At 38.4% G+C, this 24,727-nt stretch overlaps 3 protein-coding genes across 4 annotated transcripts in view; 2 read left to right on the top strand and 1 right to left on the bottom strand.

Annotated features, from left to right (window-relative positions):
* The window catches only part of akap12b (A kinase (PRKA) anchor protein 12b), a 56,606-nt gene extending 54,228 nt beyond the window's left edge, over positions 1-2,378 (top strand). For both annotated transcript variants that reach the window (XM_059356195.1, XM_059356196.1), the window contains one exon: positions 125-2,378. The gene's annotated coding sequence lies outside the window, so the exon portion shown is untranslated. The remainder of the gene's footprint in view (positions 1-124) is intronic.
* A 2,722-nt stretch (positions 2,379-5,100) lies between these two features.
* Positions 5,101-15,236, bottom strand: zbtb2b (zinc finger and BTB domain containing 2b). Its single transcript, XM_059356680.1, has 3 exons — positions 14,827-15,236; positions 10,999-11,179; positions 5,101-9,748 (listed from the first exon to the last, which is right to left on the bottom strand). Exons 2-3 carry the CDS (start codon positions 11,169-11,171, stop codon positions 8,332-8,334), a joined length of 1,590 nt encoding a protein of 529 aa, XP_059212663.1. The 5' UTR covers positions 11,172-11,179; positions 14,827-15,236; the 3' UTR covers positions 5,101-8,331.
* A 5,530-nt stretch (positions 15,237-20,766) lies between these two features.
* On the top strand, positions 20,767-24,483 carry armt1 (acidic residue methyltransferase 1). The gene is made up of 5 exons (XM_059356194.1): positions 20,767-20,940; positions 21,338-21,443; positions 22,400-22,641; positions 23,013-23,178; positions 23,306-24,483. Exons 1-5 carry the CDS (start codon positions 20,879-20,881, stop codon positions 24,092-24,094), a joined length of 1,365 nt encoding a protein of 454 aa, XP_059212177.1. The 5' UTR covers positions 20,767-20,878; the 3' UTR covers positions 24,095-24,483.
* The last annotated feature ends 244 nt before the right edge of the window (positions 24,484-24,727 follow it).

The raw sequence follows: 24,727 nt of genomic DNA, 5'->3' as shown, positions 1-24,727 counted from the left end.
TTTAATAATGTTCAGCTCCTACAAGATTACATGTCAAATTTGTTTTCAATTGTATTGTCAGTGTCTTTTCAGATGCAGTCTTTTCGTGTCCCTAATGTCTTGTTTTTGTTGCTCTCCTCCACAGCTGAAGATGCATGACTGATGCCTGGGAGACACACTGTCTGGACCAGGAAGTGAGTGATGAGGGAGAGAGAGAGAGAGAAAGAGAGAGAGAAAGAGGCTGCTCTGTGCTAACACACTGAGACTGGGCCCCGCCCATCCCGTCCAGAGAGACTGAGTGACTGATCAACAGCTCCGCCATTCTCTCCACCTCCCTTTCCACCTGTACTCCAACCCCATCCTGCAGCCCTGTCACCGCAACGTGACGTCCCACCGCCACATCCTCACCCACTCACTCACTCTCATACACACACACACTTTAAAAAAAAAAAAAAAAGCATGTCCTGGGCCTCAGAAGCATCTCATCTGGCTTGTATGGTGATGCTGTTGGTGACTTTCCATTGCCCTTGCTGCATAAGACGAGAACCTGGTCGAATCTGTTCGTATGTGTGTGTTTGTAGGTGTATAGCAGGGAGAGTGAGGTGGTGTCAGAAGGTGAAGAGATGGAGGATTATTACCTTGTATATTGTATTTATATCTTGAGTATTCTTTCATTCACCCCTAAGTCTTTATTTTTTCATTTTTTTGTCGGACATTGTTGCCTTGTTGTTTTTAAAAAATCCCCACATTTAGCTGTGATACATCAGGTATTCTTTAGATCGACATTATATATAAAATGCAGAGAAACCTCTTAATAAAAGTTTCTAGTACAATTTTGCCAAAACAAATTTGCATATAAGTGACTGTTGTATCGCAGCTTTTAATAGTCATATTCGAGGATTATGTCACAACTCTGTAGCATTTACTAGCAAACCATGGTACAAGTATGATGACACTGACTGAAGAAAACAACAAGAGGGCAGAAAGTATGGAACCAGAAATGCTTTTGACACAATCTCTTGTCACACTGTGTTGCATCCCAACAAAATAAGCTTCATGTAGATAAAAAGAAAAACAATCACTGCCTGATTTACTGTGAAAAAGACATTGTTACACATTGTGTCATGTAATAATAAAATAAAATACTATTATAACACCTTCATTTGATCAGAGGTATTTGGTAAACAGTGGCGTGCAAAGGATACGATTTTTGACACTGGAAGAGTCAGACTGAGTAGACACGTGCATGTAACAAACACTTGTTTAATGGCCATGTTTCTGAGATACTGTGTGACATACTGTGTGTATTATTTGTGTCTAGCAATTTAACACCTTCCTTACTACTATATTTATATTTCTTGATGAAAAGACAGTATGCTGATGCCCTCTGTTGGCTACAACAAGCAACGCACCCTTTATTCTTGAGTCAAAGTATGAAAATGTTCAATCCAGTCTTATATCATCTGGTCTTATGTTGTGTTTTTCACTCAGCATGATGGCTCAGGTTCCTTTTAAACTGGCACTGGTTGTGGATTTTAGAGAGGCAAAGACACCGACTGCATGGTACCAGAAGTTTTAAAAAAATACAACAACTCTTAATTTAAAATGCCAAATCGAGTTAGGATCAATCAGGGAGTCATGGTTTTTCCATTTCTCACAGGATGAGACACCAGTTGCATCCAATTAAATTCCCAAAGCATCCACTCAGCTGCTTTGAGTCACGCTTCAAAGTTGAGTCACAAGGCTGATTTTTTTGCAAATTCATTGCAAAGGGAGTTTTCGGGTGAAGGAATACATCTGAAACATTCCTTAAGTCCAGTTTTAACACCAAAGCAAACACTATACACTGGTATTTGTTCATGTCCTACCAAATTTGGCAAACTTGCACTGTGTCAATCATTCAGACATCTTGAGAATTAACTGTAATCTATTGATTTTAATTTGACACGAGCAGCTCATTAGAAGCTCACATTACACTCAGCTTTAAGACCAAATGAGAGAAAGATCAGGAAGTATGCACCCCTGTTAGGTCACCACTTCCCTTTAGGGTGTGTCGCATCCATACTTGCTTTATGTAAAAAAACAAATGATAAAAAAGACAGAATGAGCTAAAGACTTTTGCTGTTGTTGCATAATAATGTAAAGCATTTAGTCGGGCACACGCCCACTTCAGCCCTCCCTGCTTTTTGTAACACACTTAACTGTGAACCTGTTAACATTTGTACAGATTGTATACCTACTGTATGTACTTAAAATCATATTGTTGTAATATTAACTAATAACCTGCAGCCATTTAGCATAATATTCATGTAGCATGGTCTTTTATATTTTCCAAGCTGTTAATAGTGAGGATAGAGAAACTTGTCTATATTTCATTCAATAAAGGTAGAGAAAACTGATGTGTGCTTTTGTATTCATCCATCGAATCTTTAATATAATATCACTATAAATCAATAATTACCACAGGAGCAAAGATAAATCTAAATGCTGATCCTTTAACCCCTAACCCAATTTAGCATTTATAAGCAGTTAAACATTTAATAAATGGTCAATAACAAACTGCAATGTAGTTGTAAGGAGATTAAAGTGCAAGTCTTGAACGTCTGGTAAATAGTTAATTTGATGCTTGAATTTGAACAAGAATTTGAAAATGCTTGATTTTCAATATAATAATAACCTGGTGTTCGGCTACACAATCACTCATGTAAACGAAACAAAAAAAATAATATTTGAAATGAAACAATCCTGCTCCACCACAACTACTAGCTTTAGGTTGACCGGTAAATAAATGAAACAGCACTAAGCCTGTGGGGTGATAACAAATGTTCCACACAAATCTAAAAAAAATAAACATTATTAGCAAAACAAACAGAACATATGGAGATAAACATATGGAACAGTTGGATAGCAAACAATGTGTATGTTGTTATAGGCCTCGAGCTGGTGGCGCCTCAGATGAGTCCACATATTTGATGTGTTTTTCTTTTTTCCAATATCAGCACCCAACTCACCAGCGAATGGCAGATGTTGCACTTGCCTGCTGTTGGCTCAGTGAAATGGGCTAATTGATCGGCGAACGTTCGCACGTATCGGCAGATGCTGATACAAGTAAAAAAAGTAAATATCGGCCCGATATATCAGGCATCCGATGTTTTGGTCGACCCCTAATTCAAAGTGCTTTACACAAAACATTAAAAGCATTTAAGGAATAAAAGTTACACTGCAGTGAAGGCAGTGGCAAACAGAAAAGTCTTCAGTTTTGACTTAAAAGAGTTGAGAGTTGCAGCAGACCTGCAGTTTTCTGGGAGTTTGCATAATAAGAGAGGGAAGTTTTTCCTGACTTCACTATGTTTGTCACGTCCGCACTTTTAATGGAGTTTAACAGTTATGGACTTAACTCAATTACTTAATTGGTTTAATTTAATTGACTGGCACTGCTTAGCTTGCTCTTGTTACCAGTTTAACATTCTAGTGCCTTGTCATACTTACATGTTGGTCAGTCCTGTTTGTGTTAAGAAGCTGATTTGATGTTATCTGTGCCAGCGTGATCAGATGTTGATAGATTTGAAGGTGATAAACAGACGAGCAGTTAGACAGTGCAGGTTATGATATTAGTGTGACAGGGTTAAATGTGCTAGTAGGACATTTCTGTCTCTGCAGGGTAGATTTTCCCACCCAAAGGGATCTTTTTCGATAGGTAAACATTTGTTTCCTGAGCATTAGTAGAACACAATTTTAGAGTAAGTAATGGAGTTTCCACTGTACTTTTACAGCACTGTGTGTTCTTTGATATTTTCCTGCAGGCTTATGGGCTTGCATTGTTGTGCTGCATGTTATTGATTGCATTTATATTAAAGACTGAAAGTTATCCAGTATGACGTCCCATGTTTTGATTGACACTCTGGGATGAGGGATGGTTTATGTAGCCTAATGTAGTGTAGTATAGTCATATTTTGTTATATCTATGTTCAGGAGAAGATAGTTGGTGACTAATGAGGTGTGATGGGCCAGTTGGGTGAAAAATGCCAGGGCCATTTTTTGTCTCAGTCCAGCCCTGCTGAGCCACCAGACAGAGTCAGTTCTGTTGTGCACCAAAATCTGGAGTAGCGGACGTATCATCTGCATACAGTACTATATATAACCATAATCTATCATCGTTGTAAGATACTGGAAAACCTTGGAAATGCACCTAGAAAATGCTTGAAAAGTGCTTGAATCTGACTTTGAAAAAGGTGTAGCAACCCTGATTAATGTATGTGTCTATAACTCCTCATGGACACCCATAAGAGGCGTTAAATACGGAAAACGGTAAACAAAAAAACATGGTAAAGTATAGGTGTAAGAATAAAAAAATATTTTTTCATAAAAATAGTTACATTCTTTAAACAAAAAAAATAAATTGTCCTTTTTATCTGTTTAAAACCATGTTTTATACTTTTAACCTTCCTGTTGTGTTGCAGGTCAAATCGACCAATTTCAAAGTTAAAAAAATCTTTTAAAAAATCGTATATTTTCATAAAAATAAAAAAAATAAAAAATGTAAAATAAAATGAAAAACAATATATGTCATGTAAATGTATTATATTGTATATGTAGGTCATTCCAATGTACATAAAAAAAGTTTTACATGCATTTTTATACAAAAAACGAGTGAATTATAACATGCCCCTGGTCAAATTGACCCACGAACATTATTGCTGTTGCTGAGAAACGAACATAAAGGAGGATTAAGGGGGAAAAAATGTCCCTATTTCCCATTAAAACCACAATTTTACATTTACAGCTTAAAATCATGCATGCATGGGGGGTTGGAGCAAATCCTCTTTCATTTACCATACAGAAAATCATTCAGTTTCTGTTGTTTTTTTAAACAACAGTGGCTTCTATGTTAACAAACTAGCATTTCTTTAACACAGTGAAAGCGGAAAATAATATTAACATATAATTTTATGGCAGTTTTTTGACATGGGCATTTTTGTCGACTGAGGACAGCAGAGGGACTTTTTATTTAAATAGAGGCACAATGTTAAAGCGGTTATAAACGCTAAATGGATGAATGGTATAACCACAAGAATTTAAATTACTTTGTTGAGGCAAAGACGAGACAAAAAGACCCACAACTATAAAAAGACATGTTTTTATTGTTCATTCTTCATTGAAAAAAAAAAAAGAATATACAGAAAATTACTCACATTCCTGAGAACACAGATTGATCACAGTTGATGTCAGATGGAGTCAGGGAGAACAACAAAGGGTTTGAAATGAAGTTATGGAGGACAAAAACGACAAATGTCAAACGTCTCATCTTCCTGAGATTACTGAGATGTTTAAACACAAACAAACAAAACCATTAAGTTACAAGACTGGTGTGGCAGAATAAGAATTTAACTGAAGAAGGGATTAGACTGTTCATAAAGCTGTGCATATTTCTGTGTATCAACCGAGCTCTGAGAAATGAATGTCAGTAGTACAGTAGTAGTTTCAGTCGCATCAACAAAACAAGCTTGAATCACGACACAAACATCAATCCTTCCCTGTTAGTCAATACTGAAAACAATTGTGTGTTGTCTTTTATGTTTACCACATGGTGGAATGGTGGATTTATGGCAGAGATGGCCATATAATTGGTTACCACATCACAAAAACATTAACAAAGATATAACTTCAAATTTGACAGCCTTTCCCCTCACTGGACCTGAGTAGACAAATAAGAAAAACAGCTCCATCTAGCTGAACACTGGGCGCATTGCATCAAAGCAGCAACTTCTTTCCCCCCCAATACTTAATATAGCAGGATTTAAATACAAATATCCCACTTAAACTGAATTGGAACTGGGCCTTATACTCACTGTCACAAAACGGGGAATTGTTTCATAAGCAAGTTTACTAAATAACCAGGCTTATTTTAGTTCGTCTGACTTGTAGCTGATTTGGTTACATTTTTTAACTAGTTTTCCGGCATAACTTGCCACAGTATCCAAGCGTTAAACTATGTTAAATAAGCTTTATTTAACAAATCCTACTGAAATTAAGTCAGACAAACCAAAATAAGCCTGGCTTGCCACATAAACTTGCTTTATGAACAGGCCTCTGTACTTGAGGCTGGTTGAAATTGGTTTAAGAGGGGAAAAAACTAAAAATATATATAAAACATACTAGGGATGGGCATTTTTTTTTTTTTACATTTAAACAAAATTCTTAAAATAATTAAAAACATGGAAACAAATCCATAAATCCAACAAATACTATATTTAAAATACTATCTATAATACATGTGTAATGGCTTCTTTGTGGCCAAATTATCCAAATTTTATTACTATTAGTCTTCTTAATTGTTAAACTAGTCTCTAAGATGACTAACTATCACTTCTGCGTCACGTAGAAATTTGGAAGACAAATAGACTAAGATATTTTATTTTATTTTTGCAACTGTAGGGGTTGGTTAGTTTTTTAGAGCTAAAAAAGGCAATAATGTTCCAATAACAATACAATGTAGAATTTATTTCCCACTAGGAGGAACAATAACAATATAAAGACAGTTTTACAAGCCTCCCTCAAATTGCATCCATTTTTATATTTAAATGTGTGAAGATAAAAAGAAAAGAAAAACTGAATAAAATTGAAGACATTGATGCTCACTATGTTGTAAATTCAGACCATCTCAGCCTGAGAGGGGTCTAGAAGAGAATTGACCATTTATTATGCTACTTGTGCTTCTGTTACATGCTACAAACTGACAGATCCTATAACTGCTTCACATTAACTTGTAAAAATGTTTTCACAACTTCCAGTCATCAGTAGTTCATAGAAAGTGTTTCTGTCATCACACACAATTTATGTAAATTATAATTTATAGCGTCTTTTATATTCCCATGACACAGTCAAGTATAGATATCACCCTGTCATTTCATATTTCTTATTAAAGCTAAATCTCCCTGTGACCTCAACATGTTTTTGAAGAAATGACAACTGTTAGAACTAAAACTTTTCTGATCTACTAAAAAAAAAATTACAAATGTTCAAAGTTCTTAACAATGCAGACTTTCCCTTTGCACAGAGTGAATACAGTTAGCAATTTGCACAAATTTGTGAAGGGGAAGAGACTTAAAATACCAAAAAATCTTTTTTATTTCTAACCTATTAGAAATTTAAGTTACATTTATCATGCCCATCCCTAATACATAAAATTCTGCTAAAACAAATTTATTCTGAAAGCTATTTGCCTACTTATACACATAAACCTTTGCAATATAAAGTAATCTTTGTAAATATAGCATTGTATATAAAATTAGAAAAGCATGTTAAGGGCTTTTAGAAGTAGCTTGAAGCAAATAAAAAAAAAGAAGATGTATAATTTTGTAGAGGAAAGCTGTGCGTGTCTGGATGGAACATGTTTCTTATTCAGTCAGTCACCAAAAGGTTATATGACTGAAGTAAAATTTAAAAAGTGGCTCAACTGTAAACACATGAATGCTCTAGATTGTTCCTTGTGGTGCATTTTCAATGGCCAAACTCTTACTATGAAGAGCAATTGTGCTTTAACAAGGTTTAATGAGATAGGAAACCATAATCACACTTAGCAGAGGCATCAAAACACAGTAAAACAACTCAATGGTTGCTGAGAAGGAAGCAAATAATGGTCATTACTTTACATTTCAAGGTATTTCACTATGCTGAGCTGACACATGAATGGAAGACAAATGCACTTTCCTGCATATCTGCTCAAAGAAAAAGAGCACAGATTGTCTCAGGTCTGAATATGTTGTGTGCATTTAGCTGGGATTATAATCTAGAATTGACCTGCAGAACTAATTTACGACCATGAAAACTCTTCTGTCCAGCTCCAGAGGGATTAAAAGATTGTTAAAAGTTTGCAACTCTTTTCTCCTCCTCAAATCTAGCACAGCGAACTCATCTCACATATGCCACGTGTCCTCCGGAACTGTCTCAGCTTCCTCTTCCTCTAAAATTTGCCTGTGCAGCCTTACCACAACTTCGGCAGTTAAAAAAAAATCAATGTGGCACAGTTTGACATGTGAGCGTCTAATACCAATGTTCATTAACAATAAATGAGATGAAACAAGGTAATAGTGACTTCATCTCCCTCATTAGCCTTGAGTCAGCATTTGCTTTTCTAATTCTGTTGGACTGAGAGAGCTATAGACTCTATATAGACTTTACCAATTCACTTTTTGTCATACCCAGGGCCAAGAAAGTCCAAAAATACTGAACCAAAAGAACCCTAAAGTAGATGGAGAACCTCAAACATACACACCCTGACTAACTTCACCTTTAGCTTACCTATTTACCATAATTTAGAAAGTAAACGTACATGTTAAAAATGTTTTGGCACTACTCTACGAGGATTTCCTCAGTCTTTATGGGTTCCAATGGGGTGCCAGAGTTGGACAAATCGGAGCCTTCGTCTTTGGAGAACTCTTCACGCTGGAGCAGCATCCCTGCGCCCGTGTTTCCCTGCAGCCCCGCCAGCCCCCCTTGAGTAAAGCACAAGTGTTTGATCACCTCGTTGGGACTGGAGAAGGTGGTCGCACAAATGTTACACTTGTAAGGCTTCGACGAGCCCAAGAACATGGCCTCCATCTGGCTGCTGTCGTCTCCCGCGGCGCACAGCTCCATGCTCTGTCGGTCCACCATGGTGTAGGTGTCGGCCCCCTGGTTCAGGCACACGTGGCGGGCAGCCTGGTTGGCCCTGCAGAAGCTCTTTCCGCAAGCGCTGCATTTGAAGGGCTTGCCCGTGTGGATATACATGTGCTCGCGCCAGTGGCTCTTCTGGATGAACTTGCGCCCGCAGGTGGAGCACTCGTACTTCCGCCGCTTCACCTCCCTGTCCAAGTCGGCGCTCTCCAGGTTGTCGATGTCCGCAATGTCCGACGGAGGCGGCGTGTCTGCCTGGGAGTTTAATCCTCCCAACCCCCAGCTGGATGTGGACACCTCTGCTCGGGGAGAGTCCGAGTTGGTACCTGAAACAGGCGTTTGCTCGCTGTCGCTGATTATCTCTACCGCTGTGGTGGCGGCCAAGGCACTTGAGCCCGCCTTGATTCCCTTCAGGACCCCCTCTAACTCGAGCGAGTTGTGTTCTCCAGTCATGATAGGCGAGAGTGCATTGCTGGGCTCAGCTGGCGCCTGAAGAGCCTGGGTGTGCTGGAGGAGGTGCTCTCTCAGCAGGCTCCTCTGGGTGAATCGACTCCTGCACAGATGACAGGAGTAATGCTTCCTAAAGGAGGAACTCCTCTTCATGATGCTCGGCTTCACATGGAGGATGGCGCTGACTGAGGAACCATCTGCACTTAGCAAGTCCATTCCCGCCTCCTCTGCTGAAGGTTTGGTGCCGCTGGTTGAAGCCTCCGCGTCTGGGGGTGAAGAAGCTACCTTGGACAGTAAGGAATTGGCGTATGAAGCTGCTGCGGCTGACGTGGACGGATACTTCCCCTCTGAGCTCTGCTGCTCCATATCAAAAGGTGAAGAGAGCTGCCGTCTAGAGGGCAGTCTGGCTGACAGCCCTACCTGTTGGTCAGAGATCTGGATGCCGTAGAGGGAGGTGGAGAGGTTGATGCTGTGCTGCTCAGGGTGTGAATACACAGACTGGCTGGCCTCCTGCAACAGTGGATAGGCGTGCAGGAATCTGACCCCCTGCTCCAGGCGCGCAGGGTCTATCAACTGCGGTGAAAGCTTTCCTGTGTACATCAGGTTGAGGAGGTAGCTGAAGATATCTGGCTGTATGTCAGCAGCCTTCAGACGCACACAGTCACTGAAACACAAAGACATTACAGTTATAAATGATGCCCGAAGTCTAGATAATAGCGTATAACAGAGATAGCAAGCTGTTTGAATTAGCCACAAGACGTCCACCAGCAACACAAAGTGAACCAATACAGCCTTAACATGTTGATATAACTGAAACTTATAAAGTTAGGTAACATGATGTTGAGCAGCAAATTATTTGCACTAACCTTATGAGTATGCTAACATTAGCTAGCTATGCTAATGCAGTTGGCAAACGATTGTTAGCTGAGATGATTAAAAAACCAGATTACCAAAAAGTTGGGACACTGTCTAAAATGTTATGTAATAAAACAGAATGCACTTATTTGCTAATCATTTTTTAAACAAATATCCAATAGAAAAAAAACTGTACAAAGACAACATATTTTATTTTCAAACTGATTTTCAAACTTTTTTTTGGAAACATACACAAATGTGATGCATTCTGTCTTTATTTATTTTAATACAGTATCACAACTTTTTTAACTTGGGGTTTTATATCAAGCGTTTACCATTTGTATTCCTTCAGTCATTGCAGTATTGTAGTTGTTTGTAATGTTAGCTAGAATTGGTGAATCATTGTGTAACCTAGCTAATGTTAGTTCTCCCCCAGAAAACATGTTAAACTTGCTATCCAGCTGCAAAAAATTCAAAAATGCAATAGTTTCAGCTAACAACATTAGCATAGCTAGCTGACGATAACAAACTCATGAGGTTAGTACAAGTTATTTGCTGCTTAACCCTTAAAGTTACAGTTTTATCAAAATATTTAGGCTTTACAGTTTATCTTGGTGTTATTGTTGGAGGTTGGGTGGTTTATTCAAACTAATGAATGCATGAATCATATCTTGATGATATTCTCTGTAGCATTTTATACACTTTACACTATTAATGCTAAGCTTTAATCAAACAATACACATGCAACCTTAACGTGAAACCCACTGCTGTCAGGTTTTAATGTGCCTAGTTATACAGTGGCATAAGTGCAATAAAACAATACACTGCCCAGTATAATTCAGTGGCATAGAAACGTTTTTAGGGAGGATGATAAAATGTGATAACACACATCATTTTCTACCATGGGTCCTGGCCACGGAGATGGGTCACAGTACTAGAGGTGGGCCTGAGCCCGGAGCTCTGCAATGGTAAACTATTGGAATTTGGTGTCAGGTAAATTCTTTGATGCAGCAACAAAAAGTGTGTGTGATTGCCACAGTAAATACACTCTTCCTGTACCTGTCCTGATGAATGAAGAGCATTCTGAAGTAGTTGGAGAAGGCGGCGAGGACAGCTTTGTGGGCTTTGAAGAAGACATCTCCTATAGCCACAGTGCAGTCGCACAGGAAGCCAAACTCCCTCTGAGCGTTAAGCTGCTGCAGCAGGATAAGACCATGGTTGGCCAACTCCATTCTTCAACCTGCACAAAGGCGCACAGACACACACACACAAGCAGCAATGAGTTTCCTGTCTGGAAGGAGACCAGAGTTTATTGTGACCACAAAGTGTCAGGCTGACGGGGGCGATCTAACGACCTTGTAAAGGCCTAGCTTAACGTGACAGTGAAGAATCATTTTGTGACGCTGGAGACGATTTGTCTAGCACTGATGTCACAGAAATTATGACAATTAATGATGCGGCTCAGCAAAATAACACACTGCTCTTATTTGTTTATTGTATTGTACACGTGGGTTTTTGGAAATGTGTTTGCAGCTTTGTACACAGACAAAGATGGTTCCCTCTTATGACAATTTAAAGAATACCAATATCGCATATCTTTTTGGTAAGAGAAGTTAGAAAAAGTTAAAATGCACCTCTGCAAATATTTTCTATATACCCTTCTAATGTTCATTGTTCTTTAATAGACATCCACTTTTACACTTAAACTGAGCTACAAAACCCCCAAATATCAGTGAGAGACACTGAAAACAAGTAGATAAAGAAAATTGTTTTATCTCTACAGCTCTTGTCTGTTTGAGGAAACATCCTCTGGCGTGACTTGACTCAGATGGAGCCCATGCTGTCCAAACTCAATCTCAAGGGACATTTCAAAGCTGTGCGCGTTCTGCTGACCAATGAGATGGTTGTAGCTGACCTTAAAGGTCACTGGAGGACTACAAGGGCTTCAGGCCATCACATGATCAGGGATATGGGTGTTGACACACATTCCTAAAGCAGAACTGGTTCTACCCCCCTTCCAGTGGAGAATGGAAACAGCCTGTGGGCAGGGCGGATCTCCTTTCTCCAACACTTTCTCCACATCACACAGCCTAAGGTATGAAGCTATGGAGGTGATGGATACCTCATCAGCCAATTTACTGCAGAAATGTATTACTCTGCATATCCCCTGCTGCTCGCAATAACATGAAAGAAGCCCCCTGGCACACGTGTATTTCATCAGAGAGGTCAGAGTGCAAAGATGTTAGCTCCACAGTGCTGCAGGAAGAGGCTAGGTTTCCGTATCTTGTGCAAGGGGGATACAGCAAGACATAAAGTACCCATCAATGTTCTCGTCACACATTGCTTCAAAATACACACAGTTGCCGGTTTATTACAAACACCTTGCTACAAATAATGATGGCTGAACACCCTCTGGTTCTAGCTTGTCAAATGTGAAATATGCTGCTTTTCTAAAACATATGACAAATGAAAATCTTTGGGTTGTAGGATTGTTGGTTGGATAAAACTATTTTAAATTTGAATATAACCTTAATATGTAACCTGAGTTTCTTAGAAAATATATTTATATTTTACAGGTAATAATCAGCAGACATAATTCATATTGAAAAATGCCATTAGTTTTAGAACTCAACAATTCATCCACTAATCAGACAGAAGAATAATTGCCAAGTATTTTTTATCAATCCTTAAAGAACTGCACATATTTCATAACATAATTAATGATTAATAAACATATTTACATTAATAATTTACATAATTCAGTCGCACCCTGGTCTAGAGATAACCATGAAGTTAAACCTCTCTAAAAAAAGTTAAAAATGGTACATGTTAGCCTGCATGACAGGATTTATTGCAGAGCTGTTAGTTTTTATATAGATTATTATTATTATATCAGCTTGTCGGTACTGTATAGCAACTAACTCTCCCTGCAGTATCCCAATTAGGTTATGGCTGCACTGGCCCTTTTGCTGGTTTCCTGCTTCTTCAACACAACTTGTTTGCCGTTATAGTGCACAAATCCATCCATCTATGTGAATTTTAAATTGTTTTTTAATCTGGAATTGATAACGTGACATAAACCTAAGACATTCACATACTCATTGCCGTTTGTGAATGATATCTAAATACTAAAATAATGTTTTTTCTTTAACTTACAAAAGATAATATTTTCCCCCATAGCATACATTTCCAGACCATTATCAGCTTTACTGTTAAACTTTGTTGCCAGTATTGGTCTCTTCACTGTATAGTAGAGCCTGAATTTTATGGAGAAAATAAAACATTTTGTAGGGTTGACTACTGGTGCGTCCACAATATATCTACACAATTAGATTATTGAGAATCATCAGTCATGGGGACATAATAACTAAGTTGGTAAAAGTAAATAGTCTGGTAAGTTAACTTTACTGTAATGCTGCCTTAAAAGGACATGAAGATATCCAAAATATATGATGATAATCTATTCTCATATCACAACATCCACATACTGTAATATTGCCCTGTCCTACTGTGTAGTTTGGATTATTTCTTAACTGCAAACTGTATTTTATGGTTGCATTTTAAATTGTAACTCCAGAGTATGCTTTGGTCAGCCACAGAGCCTCTACCATGGTTGTCTGGTGGTCTCATCCCTGTGAAGAAGCCCCTGTGTTAAATTAATAATAAAATGATCAATTTATAACAATGAACGACAGAACAATTCTTACCTATTTTTGGTTCAAACAATATCTTATTGTACACAAAAGGAACCCAGAATGTGTACATTGTATAATAGTTTAATTGTGCAATAAAAGCTTGTGTATACAAAAAGATCATTCTCACTGTACTGCACCTCCAAAATAAAATAAAAAAGTAATTGTGCACAAAAATGAAAAGTCATTGTCATACAAAATAATTGTTAAAGTGTCATTGTTTCAATCAATGTATTTGTATCTTCCAAATATACTTAAATTAGATTTTTTTTTTTTTTTTTTTTTTAAAAGCTAAAATAATAGATTTTGAATGCTTAAAGATCATCATTGCCGGGTTTTTTTTTTTAATGTCCCCCTCTGAATACACACTGGCCCCTCCTTGGCCCCACAGTAAAATCCGTCTTGAACCGCCACTGCCTAGGACCTTAAGATATTCAAAATCTATGATGACAATATATTTTCATATCACAACATCCATATACTGTAATAATGATGTATTGCCCTGTCCCGGGTGAGAAACATGGGTCTGCTTTGGTCGGCCACAGAGCCTTTAACATGGTTGTTTGGTGGCCCCACAGATCTTTTAATATTATGTCTTTTAGCCCTAGTATTAATCAGCCGCTCAACTATTGATCATGTGAATTCGACTTGTATTCACATGATCCAGTAAGTTAGCCACAGCGCCATGGGTTAATCAATACTAACTTGTTTGCAACAATAAAGCACCGCCCCTGATGTGATGTAGACACGTGGAACAGTTACTTCCGTAGTGAGATTTCTGTTATTCTGAAAATGCACCGTAAAAAACTGGCCCGTGAAGAAAACCACGTGAGGAAGGTAAACACGCTGGATAAAAACAGTCCAATAATATAGATAATAAAGCATTTGTAAGGGGAAGGAAGGGGGGATATAAGCGCGCCTAGACCGACTCCTGCTGCCTCTGCTCGGGTCTCTCTCGGTTGCTATTGCTAGCGCGAGAAAACGGACATGCACGCACGGAGCCGCGCACGCACAACACACACACACATACACACGGGGAAGAGCGAGAGACGCAGGGGGATGGGGCTGGTCACGAACGCGTTTCTTTTAACTTCCCCCGTGACAAATACAGTTAATCGAAGCGCACACAAGTAGCCAAATAACGCAACAGCACCGGTAACGGAACCGGCGAGTGTGTAGCTCCAAACAGCCGTACCTGCACTCCGCTGAAATCCGTGTTTGAGTTTGCCGTGTCGCCGTTGTTTGTTTGTTACCGGGGACTCGTCCGTCCTCTCTGGGCTCGCAGCAGCTTCTACTGTTCCTTGCAAACGCAGCATTCGTTGGCGGCGGAGAGGGTCGTCCGTCGTTGTTTTCCGGTTAGGGGTTTTACGTTACAATCACATGACTGTGGGTAAAAGCCAGCCAAAAAACAGCCGTTGTAAAAAAAAATCCGTTGAGCAAGGGGGCGGTTGAGTTAACGTTAATTTCCCGCACTGTGTAACCGCCGAGAGATCAACCCCCGCTAACAGCCTCTTTTTTTGACAGCCGGTGAGTTTGAACATTAACAGCTAACTGCTCGCTGACTCACCGACCGTATGGGACTTCATCGCTGTGTCTCTCTGCCGTTAACGACACGTTAAACATGAAACCCAAGTGTGGCTGTGAATGTGAATGTACGTGTGTTGACCCTCAGCCTTTCTCACCGAAATAGCATTGCTTTGCCCATATTCGCTTCACATTTTTCATTTGTATTTTTTTGGGTGAAACTGATACCACGTTTTCAACAAGTTAATGGGAAGAATATATTTCATGTAGGGCTAAGCTTATGCATTAAAATAAAAACAGTGGATATTATGCCAGTTTCAAAGCAAGTCTGTAGCTTTATTATAAAACAAACAAACAAACACTAAGATATCTTATAGCCTAGATCGGGGTGGGCAACTTAAATGCTGGAGGGGGCCACAATTTTTCATCGACTCTACCACAGGGCCACATATAGGACCGCGCACTTAACCAGATATGATGAAACTGCAATTTTAAATATGTTTACAGTGCAGTAACTTAACATATTTCATGCTCAAATGCATGTATAACAGTATAAATGGAAACGGTTGAAGCAAATAAAAATAACCACTTACTGTGATTTGCTTTTTTTCAGTGCAATAACAGCAAACCAACATTAATTGCAAGAAGTAATTTTGTGCATATTTAGACTGCACTTTTAAGATTTCATGCTCAAATATATGTAGTTGTACTGAGGGCCACTTCAAGTGAGGGTGCGGGCCGTATGCGGCCCCTGGGCCTCCAGTTGCCCATCCCTGGCCTAGATATCAAAATATAACTATATTACCACTTTCCCCTTTTTGAAGCCTACATAACTAATGAGTAACAACACACACGTTTTATGATCATGAATAACACAATAAAAAATATGAGGTCATAGCATTAATGTTAAGCTTTGGTATCAAAGTGAATTGAAATGTGAACAAATGTTTTTTAAATTTAAAAAATATATTCTTTTGAAACATTAATTGTAGTATATCAGTAGTAATTGTGTCGTGAACCCTTATACATTTGAAATATATTCAATGGATATTATGCCAATATCAAAGCAAGACTTTACTTTTATTAATAATAATAATAATAATAAACATTAAGATCTCTCATAGCCTGGATATCAAAATATAACTATATTACCACTTTTCCCCTTTTGAAGCCTACATAACTAATGAGTAACAACACACAAGTTTCATAATCATTAACAAAAATATGACGTCACTACTGAAAGACTAGCATAGAATAAATGTTAAGCATTCGTATCAAAGTGAATTGAAGGGTGAACTAATTTTTTCGAGAATTAAAAAAATATATTTTTTAAACATTCATTGTAGTATGTCAGTAGTAATTTTGTAGTGACCCATTATACATTTTAAATATATTCAATGGATACTATGCCAATATCAAAGTAAGACTTTAGCCTTGATATGAATAATAGTCAAAATGTTCTTATAGCCATATCAAAATCTAGCTACACGATCATTATAAAGGGACTTTTCCTCTTTCGAATCTTACATAACTGATGAGGAACAACAGACCGAAGTTTTTACAATCATGAATAACAGAAGTAGGTAAAATACTACAAAGTATGAGGTCACTACTGAAAGACTAGCCTACCATAAATCTTAAAGAAATAAAATAAATAAATGTCCATACATATATCCTACACATTTCAATAAGCTTTTGGTATCAAAATTATTTTTAGTGTTTTTGCTAGCCTCCACTTATACCAGTCCTTGAGATGAAAACTTAAGAGAATAAAATATTAAACATACTTCAAAGGGGAAAAAAAGTGTGCAGCCCAATTTGCTTTGTTACAGAGACCCACAGTTATTTACCCCAAATATTATAGTAGAATATATTTGTTTGTGTAGTTGTTCATTATTATTACATTATATTTTTATTTTTATATACTATCTGTTTTTATGGGACTAAATTTACTCCTGACAAGGCTTTTATTTTAATATAGACCTACTACCTACAGTTGACCGTTCATACCAGACAATATTGGTCACTCGTAAATGCCTGTCTGTAGTCTGAAAGCGTTACTGTAACAATATTGTTTTAATGACAGAACCAGCCCTTAACTGTTTCATATTTTATTTAATTTGGGAAGTGACACTCATGTCCAGGCGCATGAGTTATAAAATAATGGCAGAGAGATCTAAAAACTCCTGCCAATATCTACACTAGAATCTAGTTGTAAACAGTCCCCTGGACCTACTGTATGTTGAATAACCTTGAAATTGCACCAACAGCAGGCACAATATTTGTGAGTTGTTATGTTTGTGTGAAAAATTGAACATTATTGTGTAATTCCCCCTGCTCCTTCTACATAATAGGGGTCTTAAGTTGACAGGGTTGCCTGCCAGAAAAGCATACAAATTCAACAATTAAATGTTTTTTGTTAAAAAGAAGTAGAAGAAGAGGGAAGCAGTGGAGGTCAACTAAACAACACATTGCCTGACTCCAGAAGTGTAGGAGGAACTTTGCACGAACGCACTTTGGAGTCACATCAATATTTTGTCATCAGATGTTGCCCCAGTGTAAACACCAATCTTTTTTGTCCAGACCTGCCATTACAGAGCTGAATTTGAGTCTTAGAATAGGGAGTCCAAAGAGGACCAGACTTAAAAGCAAGTCTCTGAAAACGCTTGCTCGGCATGCAGAGAATAGGTGGAGAGTTTGTTTGTTGAAGGAGACAGGAGACCTGGGAGGGGACAGACATGTCTATGAAGCTGTGCCTCAGGAACTTAAAGTCTCTGTCCTGTCAACAAACAACAGAACTAGATCTGATCATGCACACAACGGTGCTGGAACTAATTAGCTATTAAAATTGTGGTCTGTTGGGTTACATAATGTTTCACAAACAAAACATTGATTGAGACCACTGGGAGAGTAATAGTTGATGGTAACAAAAGCATGTTTACTTAGCTGAAAGGCCCACAGTAGGGGTTTATTGAAAGAAGCAGATAAACTGTTACCACACTGGCCCATTGTTTTTTTGATAATTAGAATCAATACATTTTAATCATTAGATTTATATAATAATGCTCTACCATTAGAGGAAGCCCTTGTTTGCCTCCATTCATATGGCTTTATGGCATTTTAATCTTTCTTTTTCTCAGAAGAGCTTATTCAAAAGAGGTGCAGACTTTCACATGACTTCCCTGCCACTGATTCCCACAAAATTGATTTTTCCTGGAATAATGCATTTTAAAAAATACAGCACTGTCTGCATGAAAGAGCTTAAAACATAAAAAGTATAGTGAGATTTGCTTCAGATTCGACCAATCCTGTCATTACATATTCAGCCTCTCAAATGAAATACTGCACAAGGCTACTGTTGCATGAGAGGGCTGTGTGGTGAGCTGAAACACCTGTTTAAACAGGGCCTTTAACGTTAGCTGCCGCCCTCCCCCCGCCGTTCATGGCCTGTTTTGAAACCGGAGTGGTGAGTCACTCCTCTCTCGGTTTTAGAAAAACAGATCCGGCCAGGCTGGGGCCCCGGTGGGGGGATGGGAGGCCGGCGGTGGATGAACACCGGAGGTGGACGCAGCTGGACTCCCACTCCCAAGGACCCCACATCCTGACAACGGCCCGCCGTGTTCCCATAGTGACCAGGGCTGATCTGAGAGAGCAGAAAAAACACCGCCAGAATGAATTGATATGCGTATTTTTCCAGCCTAGTAATCGTGGGTGCAGCCAATCAATTTGTCATGTTCTTCAAAAAGAGAACCAAGAGTAGAGAGACCTTCCTGTTTCCTAAAAAGGACTGTAAAACCTGATGTGATCACTTTGTAGCAATGTGGGATGGCCCCACTTGAAGGGCCCGTGTGTTTATCCTTTTACTTTAGGATAAGATAAACGGATAAGCAACAAAAAAGGATATTTTTTGGAGATATAGATAGAATGGAATCGTATTCAAATAATTACCTTAATCTGATCACTCTGTTTTTGTGTATTATACTCAATTGTTTTAATTATTTAACTTTTATTATTTTAACTATTTAACTCATACAGAAGCTTACAAAAGCAGCATTTATTGTGTGAACCAGACAGCATGCTGTATCGTGATATAATATCATTATAGAGATATGACATTCTGAATGAAATTAAGGCTTAATCGGCCATATCGCCCAGACCTAAAAGATATAAAGACACATTATTCAGCAATTTTGTAAAGAGACAGATATGCTACAGGCATTATTAAGATTATGATCAATGGTTGAAGAAGTATTCATATCCCTGAGGCCTACTTAAGTTAAAGTACTAATACCAGACCGCAGAATTATCCCCACTACAAGTAAATGTCCTATATCCAAAACAACTACTTCAGTTAAAGTACAAAAGTATCAGCATCAAAAAAATAAATTACTGTATTATTATGTTTGATGCACTTATGTAAGCAGCATTTTACTGTTGTTAAGGCAGGGCTAATCTTAACTACTTCATATACTTTTATGTGGTTTAATTTATAAATGTGTAATCATTTAAATTGATTGTCATGTTAAATTTTGACCTGAAAAGTTACTAAAGCTGGCAGCTAAATGTAGTGGAGTAAAAAGGTACAATAGTTGCCTCTAAAATGTAGTGGAGTAGAATTATTAGGTTACAGAAATGGAAAATACTTGAATAAATGTAGGCCTTCTTAGTTATATTCCACCACAATATTAACTTATTTTATTGCTTTACCACACAGTCCACTCTATTCTGCAGTCCAAATAGAGTTACTGTAGCCTATTAGTGTAGAATATAATCAGAGTTTCTAGCCGGGACTCAAAGGGTAGTGCTTTCCTTTTTCTAAAATCATACCCTACCCCGCCCCGTCCTTTTCCCGCCAAAAAGCCTTGAGGGGACTGATAGAGCGAATCAATGTCTCCATGACAACAGGGGATGCTCGGGGTGCTGCGCAACAACAGAAAGCGAAGCGCAATGCGGCAGCCGAACATTCACTGAATCCGCCCGAAAAAAGACAAATAAAAAGTCTTTATCACTTAAAAAACTACTCTGTAGTTGAGAAAGCGAGTTAATTGTCACATGTCACAATGTAGCGTCTCTAAAATATATTTGCAGCATCAACATACATGGGATCCAACGCTGCAGTTTACATATTCACCGCTAGATGGCGGCGCCGTATCCTAAATAAAATTCTCAAGGAACCCGAAAATAAAATAAAAAAAATATATAATATAACAAAGGCACAAAAATGATATCATATCTTGAAAAAATGTCCTACTAAAATGAACAGTTAACACTAATTCGAATCCCCCTTATTGAAAACAACATTTAGACTGTTTTATATGTATTTTATCTTTGTCTATTTATTTTTGTATTTAATTTTATTTTATTTCAACTGCTCTGAATTTACAATATTGATGTTATTATTATAAATTTTACTGCTGATTGATGTTCACCTAGCATTCTTTCTACACTTATGCAAGGTATGTACTGTGGAAAACGTGCCATAAATGTTTATTTTTGTAATTTTCAATAAAGCATTGAAAAAAAGGAGCCAGGAAAGAAATATTAAAATGTAAAATATTTGTTACCAGAAACAGAGGCGTCAAGCTTGATACAAGCTGCTTTGCCACGTAACGTCCACAGATAACAAGTCGCGTTTCAAGCCTCAAGCAGGCCTGTAAACTTTGTCCCTGTGCTGTACATTTTATCGATAAAGTTTGCATTTGAATCCTCCTACCACTGCTAGAATGATGGCGTCGGACCAAACTGTGCACGGAGTTCCTCCTTCACTGTCTGCTAAAGTGGTTGGGTATGTTGACAGCTGATTTAACAACTTTGTCACCATGTTAATGATTGTGAATACCTATGCTGCTTTGTCAATCGGGGACATTATAAAAGGACTGTCGTGTTTATACCAGCAGTAGCATTAGCTTACTGCTAACAGAAATGCATTAAGTTGGTCATTACTGAGTGTTCACATGCTAACATACGACTGTGACTGAGTCAGCTTGAATGTAGTTGTTGACAGCTTTTTTTGTTTATCAGCTAGTGTCATTTTTGCAGTCGAAATATCAGCAAAGTAAGGGCTAATGTTAGCTTTACACCCTGCTAGGTTAAATAGCCTGCTAGCTTACTATTGCATACACCTGCTACAGGGTGATGAAATCATTGTAACGCCAGTGGTTGTTTTTATTTTTCCTCTGCAGCTCATTCGCCTATTTGACCATAAGAGACAGACTGCCGACCATCCTGACTAAAGTTGTAGACACAATACATCGCAACAAAAACAAGTTTTTTGAAGAATATGGAGAGGTAAGAATTGTTGATAGTTTGAACTGTATCAGGAAATATGAGGCCTCTTTGAAAACTATATAAATACACATATTATAAAAGCAAGTAGGTATACACCTGCATCCAGTGTCAGCCCACCATAAGCCATAAAATATTTCTAGATTTTTTTTTACTACAAGCTTCTAGCTGTAACAAGTGCATCCTCCCTGGCTTTATGCATCACTAGGCTCGCCCCTTTCATCCTAGCAGTAGAAAGCTTAATAGATAGTTCCTACGTAAAATTTACTCCACTGATGTTTAGAAAAATTGTGCGGAGGTGGCCACCTTACAGCCAACATCTTTTCAGCCACAGTACATGCTGAGAGCCACTACAATCTTTGTGTAAGGTTAAAGCTCAACCCGGAATCATAATTCAACAACAAAACAATTTGGAGAATAGCTAACCACTAAACCGAGTAATTCAGAGAGATGTTTTGTTTTGTTTCCCAAAGCTTGTAGCTGCAGGGCACTCCCACATAATATGATTTTAAAAATCCCAATTTGATTTAAATCACATAGGGCATAGTTTGGAAGTACAGGTGCATCTCAATAAATTAGAATATCATGGAAAAGTTTATTCATGTCAGTAATTCAATTCAAAAAGTAGAAATAACACATTATATAGATCCATTACACAGAATGAAACATTTTATGTCTTAATTTAAGTAATTTCTTCTAATTATAATGATGGCTTACATTTAATGAAGACCTAAAATTCAGTGTCTCAAACTTTTTTTAATATTACAGAAGACCAATTTTAAAAAGTATGTTCAATATGGAAATGTTGACCTCTGAAAAGCATGTCCATCTATATTGCCTCAATATTTGGTTGGGGCTGTTTAAGTTGAACTACTGTAAATGGACTCTTCCATTATATTCTAATTCATTGAGATGCACCTGTAATTATCCTCATTTGTTTCCTCTTTGGTTCCATACAGGAGGGTATCCAGGCAGAGAAGCAAACAATAGGTCTGCTGTCTAAGATGAGGAATGAGTTGCAAACCGATAAGCCGGTGCTGGCACTAACAGACAGCCTGCAAGACACAGAGGCCTGGAACCAGTACCTGCAGAGACATCAGAAACTCCAAGGAGATCCAGAGGCTGTAAGCTGGTTCAAGTCTCCATGGCTCTATGTGGAGTGCTACATGTACCGCAGGATACACGAGGCCCTCTGGCTCAAGTGAGAAGCTTTTGTAACTTTTTATAGGAACCGTCCCTGTGCAGTTATTTGCTTTTGAGTATATGTCTTTGAAGCTATGTAATATACTCCTATGTTGTTTAGATGGGCAGAATCTTTGTATATATCATTAGTCACATTGTAATCCAAAACAATGACAATTTAAGCTGTCAAGTTCTGCTTCTCAGTTTTTTCAAGAATCATTACTTCTAGTTTTAAAAAAGTCAGTCATTATTCCCAATTTAATACCAAGTCTTCAAGGATATAACACTATTAAAAATATCATGTTTTGCTTAATGATGAAAAAGGTTATTATTGAAATATTACTGCCTTAATTTCCTCTAATCATGATTGTATTTGTGCTTTTATTTCAGTCCTCCCATTAGTGACTATGATGTCTTTAATGAGGGAAAGACTCAGAGCTATTTCGAGTCTCAGCAGGCTATGATGGCCTTATGTTCACACTTGGAGACCGTCAACAAGAACATGGAGGAGCTCTCCAAGAATCAGCTGTTTGAGCATTTTAACCAACTGCTACAGGTAAATATATTAAATACCAACTCCATACATGACAATCAAGCTGCACTGACTGAACTTTTTCATATTATCGATGGAATAATCACAAAGACCACAAGAATTATGTTTGACCTTTTTTGACTCTTCCCAGGTTTCTCTCTGGGGGAACAAGTGTGATCTGTCCATCTCTGCTGGCCAAGACAACTCACAGAAGACCAGTCCGGTAGATTCTCTCGACAGCCTACAACCCTTTATCTTGGTGAATGACACCAAAATGGTTTGGTCAACTCTTATTTCTGCCCAGCGACCAGGACAGTCAGAGAAAACCCCTTCAGTCAGAGTGGACTTTGTTCTGGACAATGCTGGCTTTGAGTTGTTCACTGACTTGGTCTTAGCAGATTTCCTGGTTTCCTCCGGCCTTGCCCATGAGGTCCATTTTCACGGCAAATCCATCCCGTGGTTTGTCTCCGATGTCACAGTTAACGATTTTCAGTGGACCATTCAGCAGACGATGGCAGCCAATCACAAGTGGATGTCGAAGAGTGGTGTCCAGTGGAAGAGGTACGTGAAGGAGGGCGTGTGGTCCTATCATGATCATCCTTTCTGGACACAGCCCCATGAGTTCTGTGACATGGCAGCTGATGCTCCTGACCTGTATGCGACCCTGCAGGGGGCAGACCTGGTGCTGTTTAAAGGCGATCTCAACTACAGAAAGCTGACGGGGGACAGGGAATGGGATCACACAGTGTGCTTTGATACTGCGCTACAAGGATTTGGGCCCGCCCCGCTGTGCAGCCTGAGGACTCTCAAGGCCAACATCCAGGTCGGCCTGCAGCCGGGCCAAGCGGAGAAGCTCAGCTCCCAAGATCCAGACTGGATGACCAACGGCAAATACGCAGTCATTCAGTTCCACAGCTCAAAGTCTGAACAGAAAGACTGACCTCGGGATCTCACTGGAAGATTCATTTGAACATTACAACAAGATGTACCACAAGAAGGCGTTACCTGAAGCCATAAGACCATAAAGTAACATGAGGTTGTTGAATGATGTCTTTGTTCCTCATTGTCAGTTGGCACCTTATCATGTTTGATACAGAAATGCACTGTAACTGAAATATTTAAGTTATTTTCACAACATATTTGTACTACATCATGCTTAAACTGTAAGCACTATAAGATCTAAATGTTTACCCATGATTTGAACTAGGGATGCACGATTGGTGAAGTTTGATACCAATGTTTAAAATTTTGCTCATAACTGAAGCTGATGAAGTTGTTTTTTGTTGTTGTTATCCATTTATTATCCCTTTTGCACCAGGGAAACAAAAATCTTCATTATAAAAATGAACTCCATTTAGCTGGTGCAAAATTGCACCACATTTTATAAAAAATCAGCCACTCCCCTCTGTGCATGTCATCTTATTTTCCAACAGGCTGACTCCAGCCAACAAGGGGAATATTGTCCGATATCGATGTTCAGCTGATTAATCAGTGCATCCCTAATTTAAACATTTTTTTTCAGTGATTTGATGACAAATCAAGGTTGCTTTTTAAAAAAAAAAATCACAAATAG

This window comes from Centropristis striata, chromosome 18, assembly GCF_030273125.1.
Source record: "Centropristis striata isolate RG_2023a ecotype Rhode Island chromosome 18, C.striata_1.0, whole genome shotgun sequence".
NCBI lineage: Eukaryota > Metazoa > Chordata > Actinopteri > Perciformes > Serranidae > Centropristis > Centropristis striata.
This window is presented reverse-complemented; position numbering and strand designations above follow the sequence as displayed.